The sequence below is a fragment of the Petaurus breviceps genome, unplaced genomic scaffold, assembly GCF_028583685.1.
Source record: "Petaurus breviceps papuanus isolate PSGF00001 unplaced genomic scaffold, PetGlider_PUasm1.0 90779, whole genome shotgun sequence".
Taxonomy (NCBI): Eukaryota; Metazoa; Chordata; class Mammalia; order Diprotodontia; family Petauridae; genus Petaurus; species Petaurus breviceps.
Window position 1 is genome coordinate 4,586,656 of NW_027187344.1, and position 22,857 is coordinate 4,609,512.

At 42.1% G+C, this 22,857-nt stretch overlaps 1 protein-coding gene across 1 annotated transcript; it reads right to left on the minus strand.

The window, feature by feature from the left end:
- Nucleotides 1-704: 704 nt before the first annotated feature.
- Nucleotides 705-20,370, minus strand: CACFD1 (calcium channel flower domain containing 1). Its single transcript, XM_069069251.1, has 5 exons — nt 20,110-20,370; nt 10,247-10,319; nt 7,998-8,123; nt 6,476-6,583; nt 705-5,170 (listed from the first exon to the last, which is right to left on the minus strand). Exons 1-5 carry the CDS (start codon nt 20,228-20,230, stop codon nt 5,080-5,082), a joined length of 519 nt encoding a protein of 172 aa, XP_068925352.1. The 5' UTR covers nt 20,231-20,370; the 3' UTR covers nt 705-5,079.
- Nucleotides 20,371-22,857: the final 2,487 nt, after the last annotated feature.

The window sequence follows — 22,857 nt, forward strand, 5'->3', positions numbered from 1 at the left end:
AGGGATTAGATTTGTTATAACTTGTTCCAGAGGTAACAGACCAAATTACCAGGAGACAAGTTTCAGTTCAACATAAAAATGAACTTTTGCAGTCATCCAACCTGGAATGAGTGACCCCAAAATTTAGTGACATCCCTGTCAATAGAAGTATTCAAAAACAGATTAGTCACCTGTCACACTCACTACAGAAGGGATTCCTGCATGGGACAGGAAGTTGGACAGATAGCTATTAAGTTTCCATCCAGTCTAAAAATCTGTAACCTCTGAGCCCCGAACAATCCCGAAGATTCTAAAGTTCTGTAGGTGCCCAAGGCCCTAAGATTGCTCCTAAGCGCCACCTACCACCAGGAAAGAACTGATTAACGTGTTAGTGTAGAAGCTAATGTAGCTATATGTCTATATATGGCTTTCTGTTGACATCTGCACAGAGGAAGGGGACCCTCTATCTGAAAGTTCTGCCTCCCAGATTTACCCTATTTATCTAATGGGAAAGAATTCGGTGCTCCAATATCTGCTTCATCCAAAAGCATCAAGAAACTCTATAGGGATTTTCAATCTTTTTCATGCCTGATCCACGTAGTCATATCCAATGGTAAGAACTCTGGTGGTCCCTATGATATGACTTCAGTTTGGTAGGCAACCCATCTCACTGGTTTTCAGGTTCACAGTCAGAGAAGGAAAGCTTTAAAAAAAAAAACTCAAACTGACAAATGTCACATTTTATTGCTCAAAATGCAAATTACACTGGAAACCCAAACAAGGAAAATCTAGATTATTAATAGAGAAAATTCTCGAAGAAATAAATATTCAAGTCTAGAGCAAAACCCCCTGTGGCTCAGGATAGACAGATCTTCCTCGGACTCCCTTTGCCCTTTATTCTGGATACATATGGTACAATGGGAAAAACAGTGGTCTGTGAAACCAAGGTACTATTCTTGACTCTTGTCATAAGCTCTGTGTGACATCTCTCCTCTCTGGGTCTCAATCTCATCTGTAAAAAGAGTTCTACTAGATGACCTTAAAGGTTCCTTCCAATTCTATCATTCTGATTCAAAGCACCAATGCACTGAAATCCCCACATCTGAAAAACACCCTTTCTTGGTTTGGGTTAGATACTCTCAGCAACCCTGCAAGGATGGTGTCTGCCCACCTTATGAAGGCTGCTTCTCAGGGATTTGGTATCCACTAGCAAACCTGAACAAAACACAGGAATAAGGTGTCACTAACACTCAACCTAAATGTCACCTGCATTCCCTGAGTAACTGCCTGAACTACAGTAGTAAATATATAGGTGGACAGATAATACAAACTGTCAAAGGGGGCCAGAAAGGCAAATGTAAGCCTGACAGGGGAATTATTCAGATCCACTACCAGATTCTTTCATATATTACACCCCCTCTGTAGGGGGTTCCTGCTGCCTACTTTTTACTTGACTTTTTAAAAATGACAGAAATCTCCACTTCACTCTGTAAGGAGGTAGAATGGTCTTTTATTCACTGCATATACAAAAAGATGGGATAATCCTGCAAGCATAAGAGAGTATTTGCTGCCTACTCCAACGATGCTCCTCGGATCCTGTTTGGGCCATTAATTATAAATGAGAATTACTGTGGAGATCCATGAACTAAAAAATGATGTCTCCGAAGAGAAGCTACCTCCTTGAAGACACACATGCCTTTCTCCAGAGAGCCAAATTCCATTTTATCCTTCAACAGCTTGCTGAGACTAAGCTTGGTCTGGCTCTTTGGACAATGATGGTTCCATACTAATATGCTTACCTGTTTCCACAAAGTCAACCATACATGACCCCATGACAATGAGGAGGTCTAACATTTTCTAGAAAGGGTTTAATGCCTCACTTAACCTAGTTTTGCATTTCTAGTGACACTGCCCAGGATGTGACAGCTCCTAATGAGCAGTGTTTAACATCCAACCATTACTCAATCCTTCCTGATCACATGGCTCCTGTAAGATTATGGCTAGTGTTATATCTAAGACAGTATTATGACTCTTTCTTGCTTGAGATGCACCAGCTCTCTAGTGTTTTAACTTGTACAATAGTTGGGCCTCTGATAGCGGATATAAAACATTACATAGGGATCAACCAATCCCTTTGCACCCAGAAAGGGATAAGGCCTGGCCCACTAAGGGCCTACACTAGTTCTTTTGAAGCTTTTAACAGTGATAGGTCCTTGCATCCCCTAGGGACTAATAAATGTTGACTGCTGCCATCAGTGGCCTGGATGTCAGGAAGGAGCCAACTAGGCCACAGGATACAAATAGGCAGAGATCAGTTGATCATTGTCTTAAAAAATACAAAAGAGTAACATCAGCAACAAAGCCTCAAAGGTTCCATGTGGTCAAAAACTCATAGGTCAGGGTGAATTCAAGTGAGCAATAACCCTGCCAGGGGGGAAAGTCTGGGGACACACACAATGACTCAGTTTGGGAGTCCAGCTCCCAAACAGTTTGTTCTCTCACAAGCTAAGTCTAAAGCCCTTGAGGGATGGAAGGTGGCAGAGAAAGTCTATTGTCCACACCTAACTCCCAGATCTACCTGGAATCAGTAAAATTGCAGCAAGAAGAAAGGAAGATATGAAACACCTTTCCAGCAAGGTAAAATCTTCTGAAATTTTAGCAGAGGACTCAATAAAGAACCCATCTCCCCAACCCCACCCCCACCTCCCAAGTCAATCCGGCACAACTAAGTGCACAGGTCTATTTCATGCTTTGGCTGGGCTGTCCTCTAGCACTCCCCATTCAGCAGCAACCCTGGAAGTCCTTCAGGGCCAGTGACCAAAGGAATTCCGGGGAAGAGGGCGGGGGGAGGGGTGTCAGTCTTGTTCCAGCACAGGATAGGATCAAGCGAAACTTTTACACCAGCTGAGATCAGACCATTGCATAAAGATTGAATGATTACTGTGGGTGATAGTGTAGTTTGAAGCCACAGGCACTAGAGTAGATATGTCTGAAAAGGAAGGGTGGCAAATGAGATTAGTGAGTAGTCCAGGAAGCAAATAGTTTGTGGTGGAAAAATAAATGTTTTTACTGTGTGCTTCCTCTCCATGCCCAGATCCCTATCTGGGAGAGACGTTAATGCCACAATGTAGAGAAGGCTCAGGCCAAAACCACCATCTCTGCCTCTAATTTGGGGCAGTACACCAAGCAGTTATCTCACACCAAATTCACTGCCAGACACCTACGTCTCTACTGCAGCTCATAAGAGATGATTCACTGGGTTTGAGGGCTTGCAGGAAGAAAATGAGGAGTAGGGGTAACATATCTCAATATGGGAAAGAATAGCAAGTGCAGACATTTAAGAAAGGAGGGTAGAAGTAGGAACTTTGGGTTTTGGAGCTGGTATGATTTCTGCCCACATTCCCATGGGTCTGGAAGAGAGATCCGTCTTGAGAGATAATGCTGCCAAAACTACAGTCCAACAGGCTATGGAGAAAGGTTCTATTTTGGTCAGTTCTAAATTGACCTGAGCTACTGCCCACACATGTGGGACTTCAGTCACTGAGGAAGACTTGTGCCAGAGCCCCTGCTCTGGGCTCACCTAGAGGAAGGCTCAGGAGTACTACTTCTCTGTACATCTTAGCACCAAGCACCTCCTGCTGATGGCAGGGCTTGGTTACCCCCAGCCCTGGGAGGCCAATGGGAGCTCACCAAGTGACAGCTAAGATGGTGTGCAGAGTGATTTGCATAAAATTCCATGGAAATTCAGAGGGAAGTGCAGGGAACACCACAGGACTGCTCTTCCTCCATGACTCCTGCAACGGTTTCAGACTATTCTCCCTCTTGTGGGTATCAGTCGAGAACCTTCCCGGGCCTGTTGCATGGTGAGGTCTGTGAGGAACACAGTAGCCCAACCAGTCATCCTAACCCTGAGCTCCAGCTGACCCCAGCACTACCAGGACAGGTACAAAGGAGCTACTGGGAGGAGAGAGATCTCACGTGTTAATAAGCTCAAGTCTATCTTTTCACTCCAAAGCCTTTTGCATCCCAAGTGAGATATAAAGAAGAGGTGATCAGAGAAACTGGAGGGACTTTTACAAATAACTTATAAGGATCCAGAGCTTTCAAAGTTCCATAACTTGATGCAGTGAGTGGGGGAAATAGGCAAAGAAGAAGAATAGGAGGCTAAGGTAGGCCCAAGATCAAGAGGATGCCTCATGTCCACAGATAGCTCTGGCCCTGACCTCCTGGACCTGACTTGTAGTGAAAGGAGATTGACTATCAGCCTCTGGCCTCTTGAAATGGAGCCCCTGCCATGATCGAACCATACTTCATCCCTGATTCAGAAAATGGCCTTGAATGTCAGTATGACGGTAACAGATATAATGGGGATGTTTTGCCCTCTCCTGTACAGCAAAGCCAGAATCTAAAGTATCTTTTACCCCTGAATCCCTTCAGGGATGAAAGACTGTTTCAGGCCTGTAGTAGAAATGGGGAAGCAGTGTTTACTCCCACATCCCTACTGGGTCATTAGATAATTTTCCAAATATATTAAGTATGAAAATCAATCTGGCAGCCATTTACAAACCAGTCTAAAGGGGCAGCAAATGTGAAAGGGGTTGCCTGCTCTGCTCCATTTCCAACTGAAGAACTCGTGACCCCAAGAAGCTGGGCAGCCAAACTTCCTCCACAGGACTTGTCTTCCAGACCTGTCTTGTAGTTCATGATTTCTGCTCCAATTTTCTGTAGTGCCTGCCACAGGCCTTGCTGATCATCCCTAGCCAGCCTAGAGTCATTGGGAAGATCCAGGCTAAAAGATGCAAGTCAGGTGGAGGATGTAAGTAGTGTCTTCAAGGGATAGAGTGAGGAGGATGGAGAGGCAGGAACACCTGAGTTAGTGTTTCCCAAGCACTCACTATATGCTAGGCACTGTGCAAGAGTTCTTACTTAAATGCTTTTCTCCAAGTTGCTGTGTGCTGATGCATATTCCTTGTCCTCTCCACTCCACTTCAACCAAATGTCTGTCCTCCCACAGAAATGGAAGGTATGAGGGCCAGGAAACTAGAGAAGAAAGGCTCATCTTAAGGCCACAGAGGATGGCCCTGATCCTGGGCCAGATGCTCACAGATCCCCTTCAAGGGTCCCCGTCAGTTTCTCCTCATCTGCCTGCTGCTTCTGCTGTTTGATCCTTGCGTAGGAAATTGCATCACCCCTAAAGGGAAAAAAAGGAGTCATGATACCATCAGAGAGAGCAATGAATAAGAAGCAAGTAAACCATAGTTTTCCTTCTATAGGCTAAGGCTGAAGTTAGGGTGGATTAAGTATTTGCAAAACTCTATAAACATAGGTTCCAAGGAACTTGGTCCCTTGTGTCAATTTTGCTGGGGGAGATGTAGGGAGATGCTAAGTTTTGTGAGCATAGAATGTTTTACTTGGTGAGGTTTAAACTAGAAACAGGTTGATTGATCCTGTCCCCAACTTGTCATATGCACAGTCCTACTGTGAGATGGGCTATTCTTGATGTCAATTGTTTTGCCTCTGGCACCAGTTCTTACCAAATATTAACCACACCACGCTTTGATTTCCCACTTATAGGGAATAATAGAGCAGGAAGAGACTTTAGAAATGATCTAGTCCAGGGGTGGGGAAACTGTAGCCTCAAGGCCACATGTGACCTTCTAGGTCCTCAAGTGCAGCCTTTTTACTGAGTCCAAGTTTTACAGAACAAATCTTTTTATTAAGGGAATTTGTTCTGTGAAGTCTGGATTCAGTTAAAGGGTTGCACTTGAGGACCTAGAGGGCCACATGTGGCTTCGAGGTCATAGGTTCCCCACCCCGGGCTAGTCTAACTCCCTCATTTTAAAGATGGGGAAAGTGAGGCCCAGAAAATGGAAGTGATTTGCTAAGATCCTGCAGCTGGTTAGTGGCAGACCGAGATCTCCTGATTCCAGGTTTGGTACTCTATCGACTACACTGGAGCTTCCTGTTTTCATCTGGACCCCAGCTAAACTCCAGGAATTGGTAAGAAATAACCTGCTAAGGAGTCAGAAAACCAGAGAGATCATCAACCTGAGTGTCACCAATACCTCATTTCCTACTCAGACCTACTCTTTGGTTCTACAGTGTTGTCATATTCTTCAACTCCATGCTTCTTCACATTTGACCCCCAAATGATCTGGTGACTGGCTCTGCTCAGGTCTTTGGTTTTCCTGAAAGAGTATTGTGCATACTGTTAGAGAAACCCAATGGACCTCCCCAGCTGGAGGATGATGACGTGCAGTGAGTCTCAGGCACGTTTATCCTGCCTTTCTCAGTAATGGGCTCCCTTGGAACCTTAAAGGGGGTATCAAGTCATTAGAAAAGCTGAACTGATAACCCTGCTCAGTCACTGCTTTACTACATGGTCTTGACTGCAAAGTGGGAAGAACCTCCAGATCTTCCTTAGTTACAGGTGTCAGGACAGTCAACAACAACAAAGGCTTGGCAGCATCAAAATTAACTGAAGAAACAGACGTACTTCTTGCCAAGTGCAGAAAGTCCATAAAGCACGCCTGTGGAGAAGGCAATAGCATTTCCCAGGAGGGTAGTCAGAGTCAGGCTTATAACAATGGGGAAAACTGCCATCCTATGGAGAAATAGACAAGAAAACCAGAGATTACGGGGATCCTTTGAGGCAGACTCCTCGCCACTACTTGTATCTGTTTGTCCCTCTTCATTTCCAAACCAACTCCACCTCACTCTGATCTTCCATTTGGAGATCATCTAGCCCAGAGGTTCACAAACTTATTTGGCCTATTGCTCTCTTTAAAAAAAAAAAATTACACAGTGGCCCTCTGGAAATCTACTTTCTTTAACCCTTTAACAGTTTTTGTTTTTAAGCAATTGGGGTTAAGTAACTTGCTCCAGGTTACATGGCCAGTTATTTCTGGGTGTGGTGCTAAGTATCTGAGCCTGGATTTGATCCCCAGGTCATCCCAATACTGGGGCCAGTGCTCTTACTCGCTGAGCCACCTGGCCACCCCTAAGCAATTGGGGTTAAGTAACTTGCTCAAGGTTACACGGCCAGGTGTTTCTGTGTGGATGCTAAGTGTCTGAACCCGGATTCGATCCCCCAGGTCATCCCGACACTGGGGCTGGTGCTCTTACTGTGCTTCCTGGCCACCCCCCTTTAACAGTTTTTAAATTTAAATTTGTATCACCCGAGGTGACTACCACCCCCTGTCATTGTTCCAGAGCCCCAGGAGGTGGTATGGCCCATTTTGGGAACCTATGATTCTAATCCAACCTTCTCCTTTTACAGATGAGGAAACCAAGCTCCAGGAAGAGAATATGATTTATCTAAAGTCACAAAGCAAACTGGTGCCAAAGCTACGCCTAGAACCTGGGTCTCAACTCCCAAGTCAGCCCTCTTTTTATGATGGAGGATCTATTCTTGCCTGCATCCTGTATCTGAGCTACAGGGAGAATTCCAGGGTTTCATACTTTTTTGTATCACCTGTAGCCTTTGCACAGAGCCAAGCACCTAAAATCCCCACATTTAATATGCAATGGAGCTACTGTCTCAGGACTGAGGCACTCGTTTGACTCTGTATTCAGCCACAGTGTGTCTCCATTTTCTGTTTCATGGATATATCTTACATTTCTACCATGACTGTAAGCTTAAGTGTAGTGATAATGTCTAATGTCTTTCTGACTCGCCATCCTCCAGAATACCTAACACGGGCTGATCTAGGGCTGACTTAAGTGCTCAGTAAATACTTAGTAAAGTAACTTCAGCAGACCATCTATGAGCAAGTGTTAAGCTAAACTCTTCACAGAATTATGGTAAATAGTGTTATGAAGCCACCCCTCAATTTTCTCCTCTCCACTTTCTCAATCTCAGTTTTTATTCTCCTAGCAGGTAACATTTAAGTGGGAAAACAATGGATTTGAAAGGGGAAAACTGCATCTAGCAGTCCTAGCCACTGCGTTGCAAGCCATGAAGCCAACAAACAGTTGATGCTATGATGTTTTTCTGGGTGCTTGTCAGACCTCCTTACCCACAGTAGAAGACAGCCTTCTGCCAGGGCCTCAACCGGTCAGCCTTGTCAGCAATTGTGTTTGCAAACTCAATGAACTGGCAACAGAAAGGTGCCTCACACAAAAATAGGATGAAGGCATTTAACCTGAAGGAGGCAGAAGAGAAATGGTGAAATGGTCGAGTGGTAGACCAATCGTAGAGGGCAAACCAAAACCCACTTGATGACCAAGCATGCTAATCTGTCATTCATATTGTTAATAAAAAGGACCTAGGAAGGATGTAGAATGCTCTCCCAAGTTACTCAGCCACTGATCTTAATCCTACCTATCCTTCGAGGGATAGTTCAAGCTATACTTCCTCCAGGAAGCTGTCCTTGGCCCTAAAGCCACAAACCTCACCGTTCTTGGAATGCTACTGCACATAGCACCACCACAGTTTAGCATTTATTCTCTAATTGTTTTCTCGATGTTCATTTTATTTTCCCGATTGCCATGTAAATTCCTTGAGGTGAGATTCTGGGTCGCATACTTCTATGCTCTTCTTATTGCCTATCATAGAAGCAAGTGTCTTACATTAATTATCTGATTCTTAAGAATGTGCCCGCTGACCAAATGGTAACTGGGAGAAAAAAAAAAACTCTGCTTAGAAGAAAAATAATTTTAAAACAGGCTGAACTCAAGTCCCTTGGAGCTGGAAGGACCGCAAATGACCATACCATCCAACCCACTCTTAGCTGGGTAGGGTGTTCCACTATTAAATCACCACATAATCCTGGACAAGGCACTGCCTTTCTGGGCTTCAGCTGTCCTCCTCTTTAAAACAAGGGCTTCAATTACAGTTTCCAAATTCTCCTACTGCTCTGATAATTCTGCCATTCTATGAATATATAAGCCAGTAGTAACAAATAGATAGCTAGCTTTAAAATTCTCTGGACATAAATTACTACTCCCCAGCCCTCTTTAGTTTTTAACCTTTGGGTTTGTAACCCATGAAAGGCAAGTTCTTTACATACAACGTTTAAAACTACCTGATAAATCTAGTTAGCAACTACCCATTCTCTTTCATTTGGTCCTCAATGGAATTGCTCAGCATATTCCTTACAACTAAGTAACTTTTCAGACATATGAGGAATACTGACTGACCTTTTCTTCTCTGCCAACTCTTGAAAAATAGCCATTTTCTATCTCTTTGGGAGCTCCTCTCTGGACCTTCTCCAAGGTTTGTATCTAGCTTTACCCAATATTTCTGCCTCCCCATCAGCCATATGCTATCTATCACTGACCTACCTGCTTCTCCTACCCATGACCTCAGACCATCTATGTGAAGGGACTAGTTTCCACTCCAGCAGGAAGTATGTAAGAGTGGGAGACAGAAGCGTGGGAGGTGGGGAAAAGGCCAATTCCTTAATATTCCCCTCAAAAATAGGCATAAAAACACCAAAAAGAAAAGCAACTACCAGAAACTCTCCAAAAATTGTTTTTAAGAAAAAAAAACCTCAAAAACAAATAAAAAATGAGTTCCAATACAATAGAAGACTATGAATTAATAGAAACAGGCAGAAACACCAGAAGAAAATAGCTAAAATCATCTAATTGAGGTGGACCTTGCCTCACAATCAGGCTGACCTCAGGGTATATTCTGATAGCTGGCACCTAGTACAGAATTCCCAATCTTCCTACCCCAAGTTTATTAATGCCACTGGTACCTGCATACTCCTTTACTACAGCCTGGTTTTTATACTCCTGGCATCTTCCTGATATTCCCAGTTCTGCTGCCCAGGGTCCCAACAAGATATTCATTTTTTTTTTTACAATGTGGAAACCCATGCTTAATGCTCCAATAAGAGTCTGAGTATGAGACTCCCTATCTGAGTCTAGGTAGGAAAGGAGTTAGAGGGGGGAGAAGGTAGGAAGGAAGGACGGATTTATTAAGCACCTACCAGATACTAAATACTACACTAAGCACTTTAAAAAGATCTCATTTGAATCTCACAAGAACTTTGGGAGGTAAGTACTACTATTCTCCCCATTTTACAGCTGCAGAAACTGAGGCAAAGAGAGGTTAAATGACTTGCCCAGGGTCAAATAGCTAGTATCTAAAGTCACATTTGAATCCGGGTCTTCCTGACTCCGGGCCCAATGCTTCTATCAACCAGCTTCTTCAAAAAGATGGGTAGAAGATATGAAATTTTTAAAAAGAGCCCTGACCTGGAAACCACATCCACCCAACAGACCACCCAATAGGGACAAGATTGTTGGTATTACTTACATCATCCATACACCGGCTGCAATGTTGAGTGGGTGAATGGTGATACAGTTGAAGAGACCAGAAATTGCACAAGCTTGAAAACAAGAGATATTGACTAGAATTAAAAGCAAAAAAGGAACAATGCCAAGTAGGAATCTTGGCTAGAAATCTGCATCATTAAATAACTGTAATCCCTTAGGTTTATCTAACAACTTAAACTTTACAAAGTACTTTTATACACATTTACTTATTTAAGAAACAAGCTCAGAGAAGCAAAGTCACACAGGGAAATCAGAGGACAAGGTTAAGTTCAGTTCTCTTTACCCAACTCCATAATGACACTATTATAGTTCAAGAAATCTCATTCTATGATAGGCAGGAATATGGTCTCCTCTAGTATTCTCCCTGGAGTCTAAACCAGGGGTCTAGAAACAATGAGCTCTCAATAAAGGGTTATACAAGACAATGAGGATGGGTCGAAAGGAAATCAATCAAACATTTATTAAGTTTATCATGTGCTGGCCCTTGGCTACTATGTCCTAGGGATTTTTAACCTCATTGTATTGAGGGATATAGTTATAAATCTGTCTACAGGCAAATATTGTCCCCAAGAAGCTTTCATGCTATAGGGAAAGACAATATATATCCAGATAAGTATATACAAAGGTTAAAGGGGGGTGGGAAGACAGGGAAGAAGGAGGGAAGATTAGCAGCATGGGGATCAAGAAAGAATTCACACAGATGATGCTTGGGCTTAACCTGGAAAGAAACCAGAGATCTAAGAGCTGGAGGAGAGGAGAGTGGACATTCTAGGTCTAGTGGGACAAAGACATGAAGCCAGGTGATAGAGGGCTCTATATGAGGAACAGCAAAAAGACCAGTCTGGCTGGACCACAGAGTGTATGAAGGGAAGTAATGCATCAAAACGCTGGAAAAGGCAGGGTGCAGCCAGGTTGGGTATGGATTTAAACCCCAAACAGAAGAGCCAGCACTTTATTCTAGAGGCAGAAGAGAGCCACAGGAATCTATTAAGCAAGGAAGTGATGTGACCAGAACCTGTGCTTTCGGAAGGATGTGGTTAAGGAAGATGAGTGAAACTGGAGTCAAACTTGCTTGAGCATGGGGGCACTCGTGCCCGTTCCAGACACAGAGAAGCTCACTACAAAGAGAGGAAGGTAGATCCTAAGCACAAACAGGACAACTAAGCAAGGAAAGAAGCCTGAGGCCTCACAGCAGGGTGGGGCAGTTATCAGACAATTCATTAAACTTGCACCAGTTTCTCTGCACCTGATCTGGCTAACATGGACTAGATTTCTCCAGTGAAATTCTATCTGAGTTACAGGAGACAGAGTAAGGAAAATAAAAACACCCAATCCAAAGGCAGTCTTCTACTCTCCCTCAAGAAGATGCCAGGGGCTGTTCTTCCTTCTGGTGCTGATTAGGCTTGCTATCTAAATTCTGGTTTAATTCAATTCAAAGAAGATTTATCATATAAACACTTCTTATGCACAAAGTATTGTGCTAGGCCTAGAGACATAAAGATTAAAAAGTAATAAGAGAATTCCTGCCCTCAAGCAGCTGATACTCTACGCCGAGCATGAAACATGAGGTAATTTGAAGAAGAACAAACTAACAATTTAGGGTGGGGGAATTGGTCATAGAATCATAAAACTTTAGAGCTAGAAAGGACCTCGGAGATCGTTTAGTCCAGACTCCTCCTCATTTTACAGATGGGCAGGCTAAAGTGTAGCACTAGGCAGAGACTGAACTCCAGGTAACACAGAATGATGCAGCCGGCCAAATATGACAAAAATAAATTTCTGCGCCCCCCCCCCCCCCAGGATTTGCTCTGAGAAGTCACTCAGGGTAGGGAGTTCAAACAGAATGGAAAGTTTAAGAGAAAAGGTTCTTTTGGGAACTTGCAGGAAGAAAAGTGTTTCTTTTATCTGTTTTCTTTCTTTGTGAAAACATTAAAAAGGTTTTTTGTTTGTTTTTTATTCTTTAACTGGGTTATATGGTAAAAGAAAACAGAAGGTTGAAGGCTTTGGGTTTCACAGGATTCCTCTAACAAGACCCTGACATGCCAAAAGCAATACTGTTTTTTAAGAACAACTTGGAGCAACCAAGTCATTCTATTACAAATCCTCAAATTAACTACAAAGGTCCTATGAAGGAAGAAGTTATCTGCATCCAGAGAAAGAACTGAGAGATATATACGTGTTTGTGTCTAATGGTAGCCATCTCTAAGGTGGAGAAGGGCAGGAGGGGGAGAGGGGGGAAAAGAAAGTCATATGATAACTTCGTTGTATATTTTTAAAAAGAATAGCAAGTAGATCTGCAGTTTCAGGTACAATCCTCTTTTTTTCTACTCCACTTAGGGAAATGTTTGTTTTATTTAAGATCAGACATTTTTTTTTAATTTTTTTTTTTGGAGGGGTGAGGGCAGGGCAATTGGGGTCGAGTCACTTGCCCAAGGTCACAAGGCCAGTTAAGTGTTAAGTGTCCAAGGCCACATTTTAACTCAGATTCTCCCACCTCCAGGGTCAGTGCTCTATTCACTGTGCCACCTAGCCTCCCCTTTAAATTTTTTTAAAAAAGACTCCAACATACCTATATCACTTCCTTCAATTTCTAGATTACTTTGACAGGTCAGGGCTCTTTAATTAAAGGGAAAAAAGAAGTCTAATACTTTACAGACCTCATATGTGTCTATAGTTTCACTATTTTTCCTTGCTTCCTCATCCATCTCTCCTATTGTCCTGGAACTGATCCCTATTAAAATGTGAGCTCCTTTAGGGCAGGGACCCTATTTTTTGCTTTTTTTTTTTATCCCCAGGGTTCAGCACAGATCCTGACACAAAGGAATAAATATAAATGTTTTGTTGACTGACTCAAGGCCTAGAAACCTCTTTGCCAAGAAGTCTTTGCTAAATCTTCCCAGTCAAAAGTCAATCCCTTCTTCTGAAGTCCCCTAGCACCCTTTTAAATGCTTCTGGCATTCCAACTGGCATTATACTTGTAGGTGTATGTTTGGTCTCCCCCACTAAACTGAGTTTTCTGAGGACAGCAACTGTATCTTAAAGACCTTTTTAGCCTGAGGGTTTACTGACCTTAGCCTCAGGGCTAAGCCCCTGAGCACCTAGGCAGAGATTGAAATGAGCATTGGTTCTGCAGTCAGAAAAACTGGCTTTAAATTCTGCCTCTGAAACTTAACTATCCCAGTGACTCTGGACAACTTGATTAACCAACCTGGGCCTCATTTTCCTCAAGTGTAAAATGAGATGGTTGAACAAGATCACTGCTAAGGCCCAATATTAATAATCAATTATTGAATTAGGACCAGGATTTTTTCAGAAGCCTGTGGCTCCTTCAGTCTCAGAAGGACATTGCAGATAATGAGATTGGATTAACTTTCCCAACAATCTTATTCAGAACCCATCCAAGTGGGAAAGCCCAAAATGTTCTACTCAGTTCTGGATGGAGATAAATTCTTTGATTAAATTGCCCAACGCTGGGGGTGATTTGGAAGTAAATGACATGATCAAAATCATAGTCCCCACTCCCCTCATTAGAACAGATTCACTTCTCATTATAATATTCATTCTCTCTCATTACTTGTTAACCAATCAGAGCTGACTTGCCATCCTCCAGACATACCAAACCCCCAAAGGGCATATAAGTGTTGACTGGGTTCCATGAGAGCGGTCTTTTTGACATTGGCCACTTTATTAATAGTATGCTAGCATTTTAATAAAATGATTAATTACCCAGAGACTATGTCTCTCAAATTTTTTAAGTGTCACAATCCTATGACCACTGTTTAATAAGTATTTAAAGACTTATATAGAATTCTAGGTCCCTTTGTTTTTTCAAGACCAGGGATAAGCAAGAACATTGAAACTACAGCGGTACGACATTCAGCTGTCACTGAAGGAAAGAGCAATTCCCCACAAGTGAATATTCCAAATAATTGATTATTCCATAGTGATAACAACAATGTAACATGTACTATATGCCACTGTGCTAAGTACTTTACAATTATTTTATTTGATCTTCCTAACAACTTGTAATGGGAATTTGAAGATCTTCCCTGCCCCTTCATAGACCTGGGGGGGAGTTTGAAGACCTCCCCTGCCATGAAGATAATCTCTGTCTCCTGATAGGCTGAATGTGTCACATGGAGCCTGTGGTAGGAGGAGTTTGCTGAGGAGAAACAGAGCCCACAGAGAAGCCCCTAGAGAGCAAGTCTGACAGCTGGAGAGTATTGGGGACAGCGGAGTTTAGGCAAGGAAATAGAGGTTTTGTGAGTAAATACTGTTCTTGTATTCCTCTGTGGGAAGGCTAAAGGATGCTGTGGCTCTCAGCATGATTACAGCTTCTAAATATCTTTGGTACTTTGGCTTACTGGTTTTGGGATTTGGTTTTCTGGTGTCTAAATAAATCCTTCAGCTTTATCTTTTATCTGGAGAGTCTGGCACATTTTTCGATTGAGCGTCATGCAAAGTTATAGTCATGGTCTCTATCCTGATAGTGGGAACTGTAAATATTGCATTAGCACTACACAACTCTTTGAAAGGTGGGTGTTATTATACCTCTGTTTTACATATAAGGAAACTGAGTTGAACAAAGGTTAAATGACTCTACTGGGGTCACAACTAGTAAGTGTCTGAGGTCAAATTTGAACTCCACTCCCCATGTACTTCTCCATCTAGCTATAAATCTTTTTAATGGCCAGGCTGTAGTTCGGGACACCACCCTAAATCAGGCCTTCATCACTCCTGTCTAGCTCCATAGCAACAACCTCTTAACTGTTCTCCCGGTTTCCAATATATTCGGTCTCTAATCCATCCTCCACTGATTGTCAAAAGCACAAGCCCCTTCTCATCATTCACCAGTTCAATAATCTTCAGTACTTCCCTTATGCTTCTTGGATAAAACACAAATTTCTCAACTTAGCACTTAAAAGACCTTCAGTTTGGCTACAGCCTATCTTTCTAGGCTAATTTCATATGACTTCCCCTTTTCATGTACTCTACATTTCATCCAAACTAACCTACATTCTGCTCCTTTAACTCAGCATTCTATCTCCTCTATCAAGTTGTCTAGCATGCCAGAAATTTACCAGCCTCCCCCATTTTTAAGCTTTAATCATTTGTTTTGTTATTCTGAATTTTAGAAACACCCTGATACAGAACCATTTCTATTGCAGTCAGTAAACAAGCATTTATTAAGTGTTCATTATATACCAAACACTGTTAAGTGATGTGATTCAAAGAAGGTAAAAACAAAAACTGTGAGCTCCTCAAGGAGGTCAAATTCGAATGGTAGAGATGATATGCAAAATATTGTATATTTAAGATATATACACTGTAAAAGGAAAGTAATCTCAGGGGGAAGACACTAGTAGTGGGAAGGACCAGCAAACCTACTGCAGAAGATGGAGACATCTTGAAGGAAGTCAGGGAAGTAAAGAAACGATTATATATGAAATCATAAATCTCTATTACACATCACTTTAAAAAAAATATATAGGGGGCGGCTAGGTGGCACAGTGAGTAAAGTGCCCTGGAGTCAGGAGTTCGGTTCTGGCCTCAGGCACTTAACACCCACACAAAAAAACTAGCCCTGTAACCTTGGGCAAGTTACTTAACCCCAATTGCTTTAAAAAAAAATTATATAGTAAATATAATAGAGTTTCGAAGCTGTCCTGCTTGTCTATGACTCCCTCTGAATTTCCTTCTGTTCTCTTTTGTGTGCTTTTGTTTTTTTTAAAACTGCTTCAATGACCCCTATTTTCTTGGGGGAGGGAGGGGGGGCTAGGAATAATTCTTACTACTCCCTTCTTACCAATTTTTTTTTAAACCTTCCCTTGTAACAAATAAGTATTGTCAAACAATTGCACACACTGGTAATCATCAAAAACATCTTGTTTCCTTCAGTCTAGTTCATCATTTATAAGGAATTGGGCAGCACGCTTCAGCCTTGATTTTCTGGAGTCATGGCTAATCAATGCATTGATCAGAGCTTAATGCATTCCCTCTAATGCATCCTCTCTTGGGATCTTTAGCTTCCTTCAAGACTCAACTTAGGTTCAGGCAGTTTTATGTAAAGAAATTCAAACTACCTAAGGCCAAATCACTAATAGAGAAATGCACATTAAATCAATTCAGAGGTTCTACCTCACACCCAACAGACTGGCAAAGTTGACAAAAAATGGAAGATGACATATGTTGTAGGGGCTGCAGGAAAACAGGAACATTGATGCATGGACTATGAAGCTGTAAATTGGTTCAAACATTCTGGAAAGCAATTGGAACCATGCCCCCCCACCCCCCAATTACTTAACTGTGCATATCCTTTGACACATTAATTAGCCCAAAGAAATTAAGAAAGAGAAAAAGGTACTATATGTACAAAAATATTTATAAAAGTTCTTTTTGTAATGGCAAAGAACTGGGAGCTAATGGGGTGGAGAATAGTTGAACAAATTATGGTATATGAATATAATGGAATACTACTGTGCTATAAGAAAAATAAGAAAGCCGGTTTCATAAGAAATCTGAGACTTGTTGCAAAAGGAAATTAATAGAACCAGAAGAACAATTTATACTATGACATCATCATTACAAAAATAAACAATTCTGAATTCTGACCAACATACCTTCAATCATGATTCTAAAGAATCAGTGATGAAAAATGCAACCCACATCCTGACAGAGTTGATAAAACTAAAATGCCGAATGAGATACACATTTTTAAACACTGCCAATATGGGAATTTGTATTACTTGACAATCATTGCTTGTTATAAGGCTGTTGTTTTCCTTTTGGGGGGGGGGGAGAATAAATGCTTGATACTTGGGAAAAAAATAAAAAGACAATTCAGATGCCACTTCCTACCAAAAGTCTTTCCTAATCCCTTTGGCAGTCAGTGTTCCCTCCTCAAATTATCTTGTTATTTAATCAGTGTAAATGTCAGTAAAACAGGTAAATTCCTTGAGGGCAATGACTTTTTAAAATTTTGGATGCCAACCTAGCACAAAGTAGAAAACAAATGTCTGTTAAATTTAACTGAATGTATGACACACTCTCCTTGCCTTCTTAAAATGCAGATACAGTTAAAATTTTACTTAATGAAACAGTTATCATTAAGAACATCCATTACTGGATGGATTATAATGTCATCAGGGACTACTGAGGTAAATAGGACTCTTTGCCCATACTCTGATCCAACTCAGGTGGCTGGGCTTTTTTGTCTGCTATATGACAACTATTTCAGATGCCCAGAGATCTCACTTTTCCAAATCCCCTTATCCCCACCCATCCTTTCCTCCTTCTCCACCTCTGCAGCACACTCATAATGCTTAGTACTAATGGAGAAAAGAGAGGCATAGATAAGAAGATTATATATGCACACATGTAAATATGTATTTATATTTAGGTGTATATGATATATAAAATATATGTATATACACACATATATGTGTAGGAGGAGAACCTTTGGAATGCACTGGTTGCTCTTTCAAAAATTCATTTTCCTTCCTTTCTATACTTTCCCTCATATACCCCACTATTCATTGATTTCCTTGGGGAAGTTGGAATACTACTTGTTCATTTCTACTTCCAGACTTTCCCTCTAAATACTACCATTCAGCAACTTCCCTTTTTTTGAGATTTATGATGAGGGATGTCCCCCAATAGGTTCAGCAGGTACTCAGATCTTATCTAAGACCAGAACCTTCGATTCAGTCTGGAAAGAATTCAGCTCAGCCTTACTTGGAGTCAGAGTTGAAAAAGTTTATTATACACTTTACAGCGGGTAAGGATCCTTAGGGTACCTGCAAGTAAAAGGGGGAACAGGATTTTACTTTTAAAGGGCAAGGCTGCCATTGTCAAGGCTGACCGGATGGACGTAAGGGACTTCAGTGCATAGATAAAAGTTAGGGCTGACTGAGAGGAACTTGTGACTTCAGTGCATAGATAAAAGTTTGAGGAGTTTAACTTGGAAATGAGATTTGGGCCAGACAGGAGGAGACATGAGGAGATTTTAAGCAATGACAAAGGAGTCACAAGTTTGTTGCCTAGGTAGAGTGCAGATAGGGGGAAGGGGCAGAGTTTGAGGCTGGGAAAGGGATTTTACAGACTGGTTTTACAAGTTGCTATTACAATTTTACAATACAAACTGTAGTTACAATTGTACAAACTGGTTTTACAAATTGATGTTACAGACTGATGTTGCCAATTGGTTTTACAAATTGCTGTTACAGATATAGATCCCAAGCACCCCATCAATTTATACTATTTAAATAATTATATTTAAATCACACTATCAGCACATCCAGGTCCTAGTGGCCTTTCTGTATCAGGCTCCAAGCCATTCTCATTTCTTCAGTGAGTTCAGTGTATGGTTCATAGTCTTTCTGACCCAAATCCTGCCCTCAAAAGAGGAGACTCCAGTATACAGATTAATACTTCTTCAAATACCTAACTTCCCAGTTCTTCAATCTATTTCTGACCTGTATTGGTTAAAAGGGAGTAACCTCATATGGAGAGTTCCCTATGCCAATGAAATCATAGGTCCACTCCCTATCCCTAACCTTAACCAAGCACACACAATCAAATGTAAAGGAGAAAAAAACAACTGGGTTGGGTAACAGGAAGAAGTCAACCTGAGATCAATCATTTGTCAGAGCTGGAAGTTAGGAAAATTCCTTCCTTAGTGTGCCAGTTTCAGCTGCCAAGGAGAAAAGGCCCCCTAGTTTCCTCTGCCCTACCTGACAATAAATTTCACCTCCCTCCCAAATGACCTTGTTATTCCTATAAATATTTGTTGTAACGGCATTCTGTGATATCAGATCACCAGCCATTTCCTTCTTGGGGCTCAGAACCCTCCCCACTAGTGGCTTAGCAACCTTACAACTGCAAACTTGGGCAAATGTTAGGAGCTCCACTACCCCCACCCAAGGCTAATCCTTACAGTTTCATCTAGATCCTACCCAGTAACATTGCCCTGCCGTGCCTACTGGGCCACACGAAGTGTGCAACCCCTTCATTTCTGCCGCAGTTGTAAAACGGGGATAATAATGCCTACCTCCCAAGACTGTGGTTAAGGATTAAATGAGATCATAATTGGAAAGCTCTTCGTTCAGTGCCCGGCACACAGTAGACAACTACACAAATGTTAGCTGCTATCATTTCTAAGGTCCCTTCCAACCCTAAATCCACGCTCTCCAGTCCAGGTGCCCACATCCCTGAGGGCAGGGTCGGGTCTTCGGCTTTTCATTGGCACCAGACACAGAACCTGGAACATAGCAGGTTTTTAACAGCTAGAATATCCCTCTTGGAAATCTTTCCTCGTCCCCTTCCCGTGGTGACATTCTGCTCTGTGTCAGCATAGATTTGCACAGGCTTTTTATTTATTTATTTGGAGGAGGGGGAGCTGGTGATAAAGCCAACGACTCTACTCGACAAAAGAACGTTTCCAACCAACTGCGGCCGGGAGTAAGGATGACGCGCTGGGGAGATGCGCAGGAGGGTGATGCCGGGAAGGAAAAGATGGATGGGCTGCTTCATTCCCAACCCTCCCCCTAAACAAAATGTGCTTTTCCATATAACACATATGCAGAATCAGGATCCCAGCTAGTCGGGGGTGGAGGGGTGGGGAGGCAAAAACCGGGGGGCTGGAGGTTTGGTCCAGCACTTCATCCCGGAGAGACTCTGAAAAGGAGAGGCAACCCACCAAGAGGAGTATTAAAAAAAAAAAAAAAGATGGGGAGGGGGTGACGTGGGAGGACGGCTCCCGCAGGAGGTGCGCATGCGCGAAAGTCTAGCCAAAGGGCTGGGGAGAGGGGAGCGAGCCAAGGGGCGGAGGTGGGAAATACTCACAGATGCCCCCCATGACCCCGGCCAACCGGCACAGCCAGCGGTACCACCACATCATGCCGTCGTCCTGCGGGGGCGGAGAGGAGGGGTCGGACGACGAGGTCTCCCCACCCAAGGAGCTCATGCTGCTGTCCGGGCGAAAGGAGCGCTCCCCCGCTGCCCCCTAATCCCCTTCCTCGCCCGATCCCGTCACAATAGGGCGCCCCCTCCGCCAACCACAGGCAGCTCCACGTCGCCGAAGGCGCGCTGAATTGTGGGGGATGTGGCTCCGGTGTTGTGGAACCGCCTGCCTCATTAGCATATTGGGGTGTGGCTTGGGAGGGCAACCTACACAGGTGCGAGCAACTGTGGGGTCCACCCACCTAATTAACATGGGGCGGAGCTTGTAGAGGGCGGGACCAGTACTGCCTAGGTGATACTTTCCTCTGAACTAGCGGTTCAGACTCAGGGGCTTTTGGAGATGGGAAGGGCACGTAGGCCTTACTGAAATTTAACAGATGGAAAAACTGACACTAAGGTAAAATGTCTTCCTAAGAAGGCTCTGCTGGTTAGTGACAGAAAAGGCAAGGACTTGAGCATAACTCATCTCTTAGCTTTTCTGCAAAGTTCCCTGTCCCAGGATAACCTGAAATTTTATCACAGCGAAGAATGATTCAGGTTTTGATACTCAGCACTTCAACTCACCCTCAATCACCCCCTCCCCTCTGATTGAAGGGCTGAGTATTAAACTCCTTCCAAAGCCTTCTGTTATAGAAGGTTCCCAACGATTTGTTAATTCCTTTTTCCACCAGCAGATCTGCTTGGTTTTAGTTATTTGGTTCTGCTACCTCTTCATCACCCCTTGGACCATAGCATAGATCTGCTATCTCCTGATGTCTGTCCAAGCTCGTGGTCAGTGTTTTCATAACACTATCTATCCATCTCATCTTCTGCCTTCCCCTTCTCCTTTTGCCTTTTATCTCTCCCAACATAAGAGAATTCCAGTGGGTCCCATCTTCTCATTATTTGGTTAAAGTACTTAAGCCTCAGCTTCAGTATTTGTCCTTGCAACGAATAGTCTGAATTAATTTCTTTAAGTATTAAATGATTTTATTTCCTTGACGTCCAATGGATTCTCAAAAGTCTTCTCTATCACTACAATTAAAAAACTGATTCTTCAGTGCTCAGCTTTCCTAATAATCCAACTCTCAGAGCCATATATCACTACTACAAAAACCATAGTTTTGAATATAGGGACCTTTGTGGGCAAAGTGATGTCTCTGCTTTTTAGTATGCTCTCCAGATTTGCCATAGCTTTCCTTACAAGGAACAAGTGACTTTTTAATTTCATGGCTGTAGTAGCCCTCTGCAGTGATCATTCAGCCCAATTATATATCAGAATATAAAATCTGGGTTCTGTTTCTTCTTCCTCTATTTGCCAGGAAGTGATGGGACCAGATACCATGATCTTGGGTTTTGGGTTTTTTTTAAGTTAAGCTTCAAGCAAACTTTTATACTCTGTATTTCCACCCTCATCAAAAGGCTTCTTAATTCTTTTTCATTTTTGCCTTCAGAGTAGTATTGTCTCCATATCTGAGAATGTTTTCTATTTCTCTCAGCATCCTTAATTCCGTCTTTTGATTCAACCAGCCTGGAATTTCTCATGATGTAACTCTGTATATAAGTTAAATAAGGTGAAAATTTATAGCCTTTTTGTACACTTTTCCCAATCTTAAACTAATCAGTTCCATGTTCAGTTCTAACTTGCTTTTTTACCCACATATAGGTTCCTCGGGAGACAAATAAGATGGCATTCACATCTCTTTGAGAATTTGCTATATTTTGTTGTGATTCATATAGTCAAAGGCTTTAGTGTAGTCAATGAAGCAGAAGTAAATGTTTTTGTTTTTCTTTTCTGGAACTCCCTTGCTTTCTCTATAATCCAGTGAATATAGGCATTTTGGTCTCTAGTTCCTCTGCTTCTTCAAAAACCAGCCTGCTCTTCTGGTAATTCTCAATTCATATGTTGCTGAAGTCTAGCTTGTAGAATCTTAAGCATAACCTTACTGGTGTGTGAAATGAGCACAATTACTCGGTAGTTTGAGCATTCTTTGGCATTGCCCTTCTTTAGAATTGGGACATAAACTGATCTTCTCCAATACAGTGGCCATTGTTGAGTTTTCCAAATGTGTTGCCATTTTGAGTATAGCACTTTAACAGCATCATGTTTTAGGATTCTAAATAGCACAGCTGAAATTTTGTCTCCTCCACTAGATGTATTGTTAGTAATTTTCCTAAGGCCCACGACTTAATTCTCCATGATATAATGCTCTAGATAAGTAACCACACCATCATGGTTATCAGTGATGTTAAGATCCTTCTTCTACAGTTCTTCTGTATATTCTTGCCACCTCTTCTTAATCTCTTCTACTTCTGTTAAGTCCCTACCATTTTTTCTTTTATCATGCCTATTTTTTGCATGAAACTTTCCTTTGATAGCTTTAATTTTCTTGGATACCCTTGTGTATTTCCCATTCTATTGTTTTCTTCTGTTTCTTTGCATTTGAAAAGATATACCCTTTAAATCAGTTAGTATTGATTACTTTGATTTTTTATTATTTTGATTGTAAGGTTAAGCTTCCTTCTTTAGCCCTAACAGCTATGTCAAACATAGATTTTCCTTTTCCTCCACCTCCTCCTCCTCCTCCTCCTCCTCTTCCTCCTCCTTCTTCTTCTTCTTCTTCTTCTTCTTCTTCTTCTTCTTCTTCTTCT